The sequence below is a fragment of the Molothrus aeneus genome, chromosome 3 (genome assembly GCF_037042795.1).
Source record: "Molothrus aeneus isolate 106 chromosome 3, BPBGC_Maene_1.0, whole genome shotgun sequence".
Classification (NCBI taxonomy): Eukaryota; Metazoa; Chordata; class Aves; order Passeriformes; family Icteridae; genus Molothrus; species Molothrus aeneus.
In genome coordinates, this window is record NC_089648.1 from 70,392,378 (window position 1) to 70,404,937 (window position 12,560).

At 38.2% G+C, this 12,560-nt stretch overlaps 1 protein-coding gene across 1 annotated transcript in view; it reads right to left on the reverse strand.

Annotated features, from left to right (window-relative positions):
- Positions 1-12,560, reverse strand: part of MFSD2B (MFSD2 lysolipid transporter B, sphingolipid) — a 37,361-nt gene that overhangs the window by 13,905 nt on the left and 10,896 nt on the right. Inside the window, exons 4-8 of the mRNA XM_066545833.1 lie at positions 10,297-10,420; positions 9,035-9,113; positions 4,923-5,092; positions 556-646; positions 339-460 (exon numbers count right to left, since the gene is read on the reverse strand). Coding sequence (XP_066401930.1) covers positions 339-460; positions 556-646; positions 4,923-5,092; positions 9,035-9,113; positions 10,297-10,420 — 586 coding nt within the window. The remainder of the gene's footprint in view (positions 1-338; positions 461-555; positions 647-4,922; positions 5,093-9,034; positions 9,114-10,296; positions 10,421-12,560) is intronic.

A 12,560-nucleotide genomic window follows, 5' to 3' on the forward strand; every position in this document is an offset into this window, starting at 1 on the left:
ACCACAGGAGACTGTGCATGGATAACACAGAATGACCCAGACTGGGTCACTAGGACTAGTTCTTCACCTTTTATGAAAAAAAAAAAAAGAAGAGAAAGGGAAAAAAGTCTTTAAATGGTCATGACTTTGGCTTTGCTCCTCCTTTGTAAGAACAATCTCCAGCCACACAGGACCCCAGGCACCAGAAGAGGATTCTGGTTCCCTACTGATTTACAGGGGAAGGCAACACCCCCCAGATCACCCCTCCAGTCTCCAGCCAAAGGTTATTTGCATTTCAGACTCTCCCATGCTGGGAGTGGAATGAGGCCAGCAGACAGACTGAGAGGGTCTGAAGTTACCTGAACTGCTGTCGAGATGAGAAGAAATGAAGCTGTAAGCTTCACATATGGACCATGCTTCATGGTGAGTGCAAGCCCCTTACAAAAAGGAATTGCTCTGTCTGAATTTAAGGCATAAGGATCTAAGAGAAACAGAATACATAAAATAAAAAACCTTTTCAATAAAGGAATGTGAACTAACTATTATTAAATTGAGGCATATTTAAATATAACTTACCATCCCTTTCCTTTACTCCAAGAAAAAGAACGACAATTCCAAGGAGATACACACCTGCTATGACCCCTGCTGCAATCATGTAAACTTTGGCCTTTCAAAAGGAAAAAAAAGACATTTGAAATTTTGACAGGAGAATGAAAAGTCATTATGAAAATTTCAGTCCCTTTTTGGTAAGCCACCTGCAAATGAAGAAATACCCATCTACATACAGCCAAATGCATCTGCTGCCTCTCTGAAAAATGTTCACTTCTGCAGTTCATTTATTAACTACACCTGCCTTAGGATAAATTCAGGGCATATAAATATATATTTCTTGAAGAAAAAAAAAAAATAAGAAGCAGTGAACAAAAAGGTTACTGTGTTGGCAACCTGAATGTTTTAAAAATTTGCTTATGTTGAGACTAACCACAGACATACACAGTCACCTAATCAAAACCATGCATCATCCACAGAGACATTCTAATTTTCAGTAAGTCCAGTTGATCTGGCTACACAAACTGCAATCTGGAATTTCATGGTGCATGGGAGAGTTCTCAGTACTGAGGTAAACATAGTTACTACAGTTTCTGCATTTACACATAATGATAATAATGACACATGATGATAATAATGAATTTTAGAAATCATACTTACATGCTAATGTTTTGAGAGTATGGTACCTTGCATGCTGGTTTTCCCAGTTATTTAGTGACGTATCCAAGCAAATTCAGAAATCTTTGCTTCCTTTTAGCCAGGGGGGCAAAGCCTCCAGGGATACCTCCCACACCACCATCTCACATTTACTGTTTCTAACTTTGATTACACTGACTTTGAATTAAAGCTTTAAAAAATATTTTGCTTTAGTATGATGTAATAATTTACCTTATACTGTGTTATCAAAGATAGCTAATAGAGCTTTATAAAACAATTATTACTTGATATGAAAACTGAATTCCAAATTATTGGTTATATCTTGTAGATGAAATTATTATAAGTCTAAGAAGAATTTGGCAAAAAAAATGCAATTACAAGAATGTAGTTCAAAATATAAAGACACTTAGTATAGGTGCAAATGCATTCAGATGAACCATGTAAGAATACAAAATTTTCAAGAAAACAGCTTTTATTAAGATGTTTATGCAGAAAATAACATGGTGAGATAAAGGAATGTGTAGGGGGATATAGTACGAGTAAATGAAGGTGGTATAGAATGTAATCGTATCCCCTAAAGAGTTGCAGCTGGATTGATTACTAAAGATTAGGAGCAGGCCTGATGTTAACAGGCCACAGCTGTAGCCAATCAGAAGAGTGTTATAAAAGAGTGGATTGGTTGGCCGAGGGAACTGGAGTCAGTTGGCTGCTGTGAGGATGAGGAAGAGTCAGTGCCTGGAGGAGCTGCCTACAAGAAACATCAAGGAGGTATGAAACTCTAGCAATGTGGAACCCTTGCACTATAATGACAACAGGAATGCAGGACTATTCTTTATATGGAATAAAGGTTTGGGGTTTTTTATATCAGAGCTATAAATTAAGTCACAGAGTACTTTCACGCTGTTGGTTATGGCTTGCACAGAATACAGAGCACAGTAGTGGAGATATCTGAATTCACTTAAGCAAACATATTTTGGCCTAAAATAAAGCTGGGGCAGGAGAGAAGGGGATTAAAAAAGGGATAGTAACAGGACTCCTTTATGATTTTCATATTTTGTTTTTATGTATTTGTTAGTTTACTTGAAACATTTGAATTAAATGTTGTGTTTCATAGGCCATCATTAAATGAGCTTAAACTCTCAAGGACATTCATGGTCGGCCAGATAAGATTCTCTAATCCTGAGCAAAACTTGTTAGCCCATCCATAACTCTATCAATACCCATATTTGGTTTCCAGTAATAAAGATCCATTTATAAGCTTATAGTAACAATTTCAGGAGAGCTTAAAAATTACCATTTCTTCCATTTCCTTTTTTTCAGTAAGGAGCAAAATAATGCCAATTGTTCACTAAGTGCTTTTTAAAACTAGGTGTGCTCTTGAGTAGCTAAGAATTAATCCTTGTGACAAAAAGAGTCAGGGTCATACTCCTGATAGCTACTAAAAGAAAGTCAATATTTGTGCTCATCTAAATATTTCCTGATGGAGATTCTTCAATTAATCTAGTCTTGCCTCAACTTGTAACTTAATATCCATCAGCCATACAACCAAAATTAAGATCCATCAAGATCTCTTCTTTATTGTGCAATTAATTAGGTGCATGTTCTGCTGTGTGGTGTGAACAAGGGGCAGGTTTCCGGTCACACTGCAGCTTCAGCATCTGAAAAATGTTTGTGTCTAAAAACTTTCCCATAATTTCCCAGTTTTAGTATCTAGTTTAATGAAAGATCTTGCCTCTACCTATAAACTCTGGCTACTTTAGGCTATGGATTTTTGCTAGTGTTTCAAATTAGAAAACTACTTGACATTCAAGCCATTGTGAAGTTTCTTTCTCCATCTCCCTCCTACCTCAAAAAGGACAGGAAAGCACATATGGTTAAGCAGAAAGGAAATAAATCAAGATTGTGTATTTTTTCCCCTTGAAAGCTATTTCAGAGGTTTCAAAATAGAAATTGGGGATTTTAGTCTGAAGAAGATTGAGACAGGGAATCTGCTGTGCAGTGAAATGCAGCTTGCTCCATGACTTTTCAAACTACTTGTCTTGACAATTCACAGAGGTGTAATAAACACTGTAGTGCTCTACATCAAACCGTTGTCCCAGAAGCTAAAAAGGAAGGCAGGATGAATTTCTGTGTCTCATTAAAACACACTCTACAAGTTACCAAACAAGCATCTCCAAAGACATTATTCAACCAAAGAATGGCATGGCCACCTAGAGAAGCAGCCCAGCTGTCCTCAGACTGTTGCCAGATCAGCTCTATGAGAGGCCTGTGCCAAAAAAAGAAGGATCAGGTGGCACAGAGGCAAAGAAGGGGGTCTGGGAATGGGGGGAGGCAAGATTTTGACCCCTTCCTGGACCACCAGTGCTGATGCCAGACTATGCAAATCCAAAACATAGATAAAAACATACCTTAGCCTGTGATTTTACTGCTGCTGAAGCATGATAATAGGAGCTACTCCACTGCGTTAGGAAGAGCACAGATATGTACTTCCTCATTTGCATCAAGCATTTGAGATTAGATTCAGGTCAAGGAACCCTCTTCATAGGGTGTTTTATATACTGGTTGGTAAATGCACTGATATAGCAACAGATGAAAGTATAAAAAGAAAGGATGAATCCAGCAATTGGTAAATTGGAACCAACAATCTGCTGATTTCACAAGTGACATAGGAAAAAAACCCCACTACATCATGTAATTCTTTAATTCAGGGCCTGTTTCAAGACCACTGCAAACAATGGAAGACTATCAAATTGTGTTAACTGAGGTTTGGATCAGGTTTTAGGTTTTCCTCCCAGGTACAAAGCCTTCTTTGTTTCTCAAAAAATATAAAACTCGAGTATGAGGAGAATAAATTATTTGTGCAAAATTACAGGAAAAACCTGTCATGGAAAATTAAATAAATAAGCATGGATCCCTAGGTTCATTCCACATGTTAACCACTGAGATCTGCCCCCACTAATGGGGTGTTACCAATCATTTACTTTCAACAGTGCTTTGTACCTTCACGAAAGTACAGATTGCAAATAGGACTTGGTTTTCTTCACAAAATTGCCATTAATCTGTTCAGGAGATCTCCAGTGGTAACTCCTCTAGAAATCAGTGTTGCTGAACTGAAAGATCCTGCTGTAGCCACCCTTTTTTCATGGAATCATAGAATGCTTTGGGTTGGGTGGGACTTAAGTTTCTTCCGTCTTTCTTAAAAATTCCCTTTTTGTACTGAAAGGTTGCAATAAGTTCTCCCTGGAATTTTCTCTCCTCTGGGCTGAACAAATCCAACTCTCTCAGCCTGTATTCACTGGAGAAGTCTTTCAACCTTCTGACCATTTTTGTGACCCTCCTCTGGCTCTGCTCTAATAGATCCAAGTCTTTCTTGTGCTGGGGTCCCCAGAACTGGATGGAGTGTTTCTGGCAGGGTAAAATGTGCTGTTCTTACTAAGCTTCTATAAACTGTAAATCAGCCCCTAGTGAAAAGGAAGGGTGGCCATGTCCCTCCCAGCTGCTTTATGGGTTTGGTACCTCCTCAAAGCTCCTCAAAGAAATTCTGGTGTCACACTGAGGAGGGGTTGCAAGGACAGCAAAATGGAAAACATTGTCTGCCACAAGGTCATTGCCTGAGCTCCAGCATCATCGATTTAAGGGAGTCATGTTCACACTCATCCTGCTGGATATGATCTGGTATTAGAGAAACATCCCCACCCTTCTCCATAGGATATTTTAGTGTGTTCACAGACACTTACTTGATGAGACAGAGGATCTGAGGGGTCTGGAATGCTGGGAGTGTCATGCCAGGAGTCAGTGGTGTTTACTGAGGGATTCACAGTGCAGTGGGGAGAGACATGAGCACTGGCCACAATCTGCCCCTGAAGTGAAGCTCCAATCAAGGTCCCAAGCACTTCCATGGTCATTCCTAAAGAATGGAAGCACAAATGTGCACTGAGGTTGGGAATCTTGCTCATCTGTCTTACTGAAGGGAAGTGTTATCAAATCATTTCCTCTCACAGGAATGAGCAATGCCAAGAACAGAAGAACCGAAAGGTCAGTAATAGAACATTTCAAGGGCAGAGAGTTTTGTAATTTATTTTCTCATCAGGTTTGAGAAGAAACATCCATGAAAGAGCCTTTTTTATACAAGCTGCATGAGAAATGTGAATGCTGAGATTAGGAGCCACAAGGGGATAACATGGAGATCTTTAATCTTGAGGACCAGAGTGGAACTACTTTTTAAATGCCATTTTTTCCAAAGTAGGTCTTGGAGTCATGATATCAGACTGTTCATCTCAAACTTGGCAGCAACTTGTGAAACACTTATCTAATCAGACCTTGGAGTCCTCCAACTGTAAAATAAAGTGATACTTGCCTCAGGTTTATGGAAATAGTACAGCTACAAAGCTCTTGGAAACAGAGGGTGCTGTTCTTAATTGCCTAGGGCCAGAGTCAGGCAGAACTATCTACCTCAACCTCAGAGAACAATTCAGATCACTAATTCTCACCAGAAAAAGGGATCATCTAAATCAAACCAACCAAAGCCTTCACTTAGGAAAACAAAAATCTAACCATGGGCATCATCTTGTGAAATCGATCAACAACCTGACCAGGTGTTGCAGCTGTGTTAAGGCAAATGGTAGGAAATTTAGGTTCTAGACCCTCCTCAGCCTGAGGGATTTCAAGCCTGCTGTGCCTGTTTCCCTGCAATATGGCCATATCCAGCATCCCCATGGCCAGGAGATAAACTGAATTCCTGTCCTAGCTCCAGAGACTGTTTACGCATTTTGCATAAAGATACATTAGGGCTGAATGCGTGAACAGATTAAAGATGGGGGAAAAGTCTTCCCATTTGTGAGGGAATGCACTTCTCATTGACCCAAACTTCAGGGTTTTTTTCTATTTTTCCTCTTTCAGTGGCTCCCAGGGTCATATGTTCTTTTCTGAGAAGTACCATGGAGGATTCTGAAGGGATGCTTCCAGAGCAGGTTGTGTCCTGGTGGTTATCATGCTCCCTCTGGGATGTGACAGCTGTTTCAAAAGCTCCTAGGTTCATGTTTATTCAAGTCCCCTGATCTATAACAGCCTTCAGTGACCTCAGACATGTGACTTTTTGTGTGTCCCTGTAAAGGAATAAAAATACTTCACCATCTAAAGGGAGGAGCAATGCACACAGATTGCGAGGGGTTCAGACACTGCAGCAATGCAGGCTGTCTGTAGCTATACAAGATCCAGTAAGGAAAAGTGAAGAGAGGCTCCCTAGGAGACCTGGACCTTTTAAACCATTGCTACTTTGTTCCCAAACTGAAAACGCTTTTGAGTGGAAAATCAGAGGTGCCATGCAACATTAATTTAAACCAATGGGAAGTAAAAAAAGCCCCTTCCCCAAACTTCACATCCAATCTTACCAGCAATGTTGCAATTCAGTCCATGCACACAAAAATCCTGGCAGATGGTGGAAATCGAACTCCAGCCTGGTCTGAAGTGTTTGGACACAAACTGGTCTCAGTTGGGCGTTGCAGAGCTTCCAAACTCAGTACAAAGGCAACACACTCAAATCACACCTTTCATTCAAACACCACCTACACATTCATAACCTTTGTCTAGGGCTCTACATCTGCATTTTATCAAGAACTTGTATGGAATAAAACCCAGAAGCATAATTACAGGCACCAGAAATACAACCACTGTGAAACTATTTTCTAAGTAGTAGCAAGAGCTGAGGAGCAGGTATCCTTCAAAGTTCTTATGTGCTCAGAATTTATGATGTATTACTTTCCATCACCAGCCAAGAAAGCTGATCTGCCAGCAGATTGTATCCTGAAGTAGGTTATATTTTGACCAGAATATAAGTAGGAGTTATGTGAAAGCAACTTTGGAATCCAGTATTTCTACCTTGCATCAATAGCAGCAGCAGAATAAAATTTATAATAAGCAGTTCTGCTTGTCTCCAGCAGAGGGTAATGGATCCTCTGATCCCAACCTTATTCTTAAGCACACACTTCATATGACACAGCTGTTTTTCTTTTACAGTTGAAGAAATGCCTGAACAACTGACTGCATCCAAGACAGTCTGTTAACAGGAAGAATTCTCTTTGAAGCCCAAAGAGAGGCAGAAGTGTTTAAGTAAAACACTTACTAAAAAAGGAAAAGGTAAAGAAAAAGATTCTCACATAAGCTTAACCATTACAAGAACCCTTTGCTCCAAACAAATATTATATCAACATGCACAAAAATACCAACATTTGAAAAGTCAAAACTATGGTTCATTCCACCACTTTAATTTGGTTTAGGAGAACAGCTGTACACTCAAAAGTTAAACCCTTTCTGAACAATAAATGACACAATAAATGTGTGACACCTCTCAGCCACGGAGTTCAACAGCTTTTATGAGTACAAGTTTCACATGCCTGTGAAGCCCTGCATGGGACTAGCAGATCAGAAAGCACATTTATTTGGATTAGAGCCTCTGAAGACATAAAACCAGACAATAGAAAACACTAGGTACGTAGATTTAGTTAGAATTTAGGCCAGATGACTCAGAATACAGTTAGTGCCAAAGAATATAACACAACTGGAATCTCCTGCTGTTTAGTCCTGTCCTATGACTGCCAGTCCAGACTTTTTCTTAAAGATATAGTTGATGGTAATGCAAATTACAACAGTTCCATATCTCTGAAGAGGGATTGGGTTGCTCAGGGGATATCATATCTAGAATTTTTGACATTACATTTTCAGTTCTTCTCACTATTTCACTGTGCCTCTGTGGGTTTCAACATAATCAAAGATGTCGAGGGTTAGAAGGACTAATGGAAGAGAAAAGGAATCTTGACAGGAAGAGAAAACAAATGCAACAAAAAAACCTAAAAGATATTCTAAAGCAACACTTTAAGGACAAGTTAAGACATAGAGAAGTCTTACATGTAATATTTGACTTTTTTCTCTTTATCTTGCTTAATGCAGTTACACAGTAAAGAAGGCACGAGAACAGAGCTGAAGAGAGTAGGAGGGGAGGAAACTGTTCTTGCATTCAATTTGTGATCTATATAGGAAATCTTGAAAATATTTTCACTGCACTTTTTTTTTGTCTGATTGATTTGCTTCAAAGCTAAAAGTTTGTCTGGTTTTGGTTGTTGAAGAGCCAGAGATATGGTCTGGAAAGCCTCATTCTTTTAACTAATACACTCAGAGTGCTAGCTGTATTACAACAAGATCTGCCTTTAAACTACCTGGTGTATGCCAGAATTAATTTAAAAAACACAAATGAAATGAAAAAAGATACTTCAGTTGGTGTGAACATGCACACAAAATTACTTTCCTTTTTGGTGAGGTTAGGTGTCTTGGTTCTATGAGTTCTCAAATTTTTTTCTGAGAAAACAGGTTTGGCATCTGAATTTATAACATAAAACACATAAATCTAAGGAAATATGAACTAAAAAAAAGAAGGTGACAGAACAAAACAACAAACCCCAAACAAAACCTAAATAATAAACTCCTCAAAATTACTTTCGTACTTTCTTTAATTGAATGTTTCTTGGTTTTTCCCCTACAAATCACCTTGAAATGAAATCATTATTCCTTACCCTGACTTGGTTAGGAGTGATTTTTTTATTGTTTCCTCTGGCTAGCAATAAACCAAAAAGAGTTTATAGCTGATCAGACAATTTGAAACAATTAAATATTAACATCTCCTATTTAACTAGAAAAATGCAATTCCTTTGAAGACAAATTAGTTTTCATCACATATTAAAGCATTCTTATAGAAGTCCAGTTTAGAGACACAAATCACTAGAACTTCCTATAGATTAAGAAGTATTTTCAATAAAATTCAGCCCAATCCCCAAGAGAGAGCCCAGATCACACTCACTATATGCTGTTGCAGAATCTCTATCCTTCTGGTCCGTGCTGAGAAACATGGTGAGGGCAGAGTATGGTACTTGGAATAACTATGGAAAGAAAGAACATAGGAAATGTCAGAGTAAAACTGCAGTATTCCTTTGATATCCAAGAAAATGGTTTAATGGGACCTTGGAAATAATTTAGAACATTCATTCAGAACATGAAGAACCCTCAACCAATTTTTTAGCACAAAGACTTGCCTTTTCTTTCTGGTTTGAAAAGCATATAAAAGGAAAAAAGTATCTCTCAGAATACAAATAATAAATAATAAAATACCCAGAGAGTTTACCTTGATGTTGTGCTCCTTCAGTTTCCTTGGGAAAACATCCTTCAACGAGAGACTCAAAAGAACTTTGCTTTCTTTGCACTAGGACACTATTGTGCTCCTAGCTTGAGCTAACTAACAGGAAGTCAAGCCATAAAGAAGAAATACATTTTTCCACTTTATTCAAGCCAGAAGACTATACAAATAACCAAAATATTTCAAATATCTGTCAAATTATGTAAATCCAGGAGTTAATAGTGAAAACTACTCTTTCAGCACCACTGTACCACACACTCCTTAATTTAAGCATAAGTTAAGACCATTGCAAAGTGGAACTGGGACGTGAACCTGCTTGAATAACCAAGTTCTCTGTGGTGTTCCCACCACTCCAGAAATCTGTAGCCAAATTAAGTCTTGCACTCTGCATCCCACAATGTTTGTACAAAATGATTTTCTGTTCACCTCCATCAAAAATGGTATGTGTGTACATTTTCAAAATGGCCAGGAAAACCCTGTGTTTCTCTTTCAAAAGAAAGAGGAAAGAAATTATTTAAAACAATTATGGATGCCTTTAAAACAATTATGAAAGACCATCTTTCTACTGGGAAAATAAAGGACTTAGGGAAATATTCAAGCTTAACATAGGAATACAGAATTCCTAATCTGCTCCTGAGAAGTTATGAGAAGTTGGATGTCCAACTGGAATTAGGAATCTGAACATCTATACAAGAATGAGTTGAGGGCACTGGAGGTAACCTGGATGAATTAGCAGCTCATTTACCAGAAAAAGCATTGGCAGAAACCATCAACCAGCATGGTTTGATAAAAGGGCATCTGCCTGTCCCTTAAACTCACTAGAACTTGAAGTAAAATGTGAAAACAAGTTTACCAAATATGAATGCTCTAATATAGACAGACAACAAGCAAGTCCCTGCTGAGAACATCATGACCTGTAATCTACTTACTGTGGTCAGTGCTTGGAAAAGGCAGTGGAAAGTCAGGTACCAAGCAACTCTTCCTGAGACAAACGGAGGCAGGTACCACATTAAAAAATAGGAGATTATTGTGAAGGGTGTACATGCCAGCACCCTGAGAAGAAAATTAACACACATCAACAATCTCAAAATATGATAGCAAAGTACATTAAATTTTCCTGCTAATAATCAATATAACACAATTTATGTGCAGTTTTTCTAACTGCAGTAATGTATGCTTTTAAATATCAAAACTTAGTGTGCATTAAATACACAGATTAATATAAAATATTAATATAAAATATATAAATACACAGATTAATACTTTCATAAAGAGGAAAAAAACCCAGTGAGTCTGAAAGAAAAGAGCTACACTTAAATTAATATCCCACTCAGAAGAGACATAATTTCCTTTCACATGCACTGTAACAGCACACCTGTATTACCATTCCTTGGCACATCTCTCAGATTACACATTTATTAGAAAGAATCACTAAAAACTAAGATCTCTCATCATGTCTTTGCATACTCCAGAAATTTTTACATGAGTTTACTTATTATTGAGATTCCCCCTTCTAATTTTAGTGTCTTTGGTTTCTCCCTGAACTTAGTCTCTTCACTGCTACTTCAAGCAAGTGTAAATATGTTGATACACTTAAAAACATTCAAAAAAGCAAAAGAGACAATGGACAACCCGTTGTGAAAGCTCCTACACTGTGTCTAGTTGGGTAGATGATAATTTCCTCCATTTAACTCCTAATCACTTCAAACACAAAAGGATCATCTTCAGAGAGGAAGGTGGCTTAAAAAAAAGAACCACAGAAACTTATACTCCAGACATTGCCATTAACAAGCAATTAGTCTAAAACCTATTTCAGGCAAATAGCATTTGTCAAACTCCATGATACAGAACTGGTCAGATGCTGTTATTTCCTAAAGGTCTCAGCTGCAGCATTAGGCCTGTCCTGTGTTCTTGTAAATCAGGCACTGAACAATGTATTTAGATGACCAAGATCCTGACAAAAAATTTCCAAACACATAAAAGAGAAAACAGATTAATCCCTTCACAACAGCACTACTGACATTGGGGGTCAGCTGATTATTTTGCAGTCGTGAACTGAAAACCTGGAATACAAAAGAGTAATGTGGGTAAATAGTTTAGTAAAACAATGGCTTTCCCACACTGCTCTTTGGGATGGACAGCATCACTGGGAGCTGAACATTTACCAGGAAAGTGCCAGGTTCTGGTATTCTCTGCCCCTCTGGTCCCCAGCCCACAGTTCACCCACAGCAATGGAAAACATAAACAAGGGTAAACTCCTAACACATCTCAGGGAATCGACTTCCTCTCCAAAAGCATGAGCTCTTCCAGATGGTGTCCAGGCAGTCATCACACTAAATATCTTCACAGTCACTTTTTCATGCAACTTTTTGGCAACAACCCTCTTGGTATTGTTCTCCCCTTTCCCACATTCTCCTTTCTTCTCTAATGCCAGGGAGTTTTCAAAGCCTTGCTGGAGTTGCTGAATATCTGATTGTCAGCTATTATCTCTTTTGACAAAATGTTAGACCAGTATTTCAAGTCAATGTCTGCTTCTGCCTTTTAAAGCCATTAAATAAGTGATTGATGACTTTGTGTTATATTGAGGACAGTATTAAGCAATAGTTAAACATTCACCTCCCTTACTAAGGTTCTTGCTTTGCTGGCAAGCTTTTCTGACCAAAAAAAATCCATTGCTTCGTTCTAGATTGTTAAGAAGTCAGAAAAAAATCAAAATACTGAAGTATTTTTAAGCTAAGGGAAGACACATTTTTTGCTTTGTACAAAAAAAAAAAAATGGCCTGACTCTCAAAGTCTAGGAACAGAATTTCCATGAAAATATTAGTGTTACCAAAAAAAATCCAGACAAAATCCTCCTGTAAAGAAAGCAGCTGTTTGATGAAAGGTGGGGTTAGATAAGCACTTTTCCTGTAAGAAGTGCAAGATGTGCTGGAGCTGATTTACAGTGAAAAGGGCTGATAAATCCATGCTGGTGTTAGGACAGGAATCATTCTAACATCAATGTAACACTAACAATAAACACATGCACTTGCTGTATTTTCAGAGAACTTTAAAAAAAGGGAAAAAGGGATAAAAGCATCAGAATTCTAGTGGCGTTTGTACAAAAATTCCATTGTTTTCCTTTTGGGTAGATTTTTTACTTGGTTAATTCAGTGCTCATTAAAAACCACACCACTTACCTGGCCTCCAACCA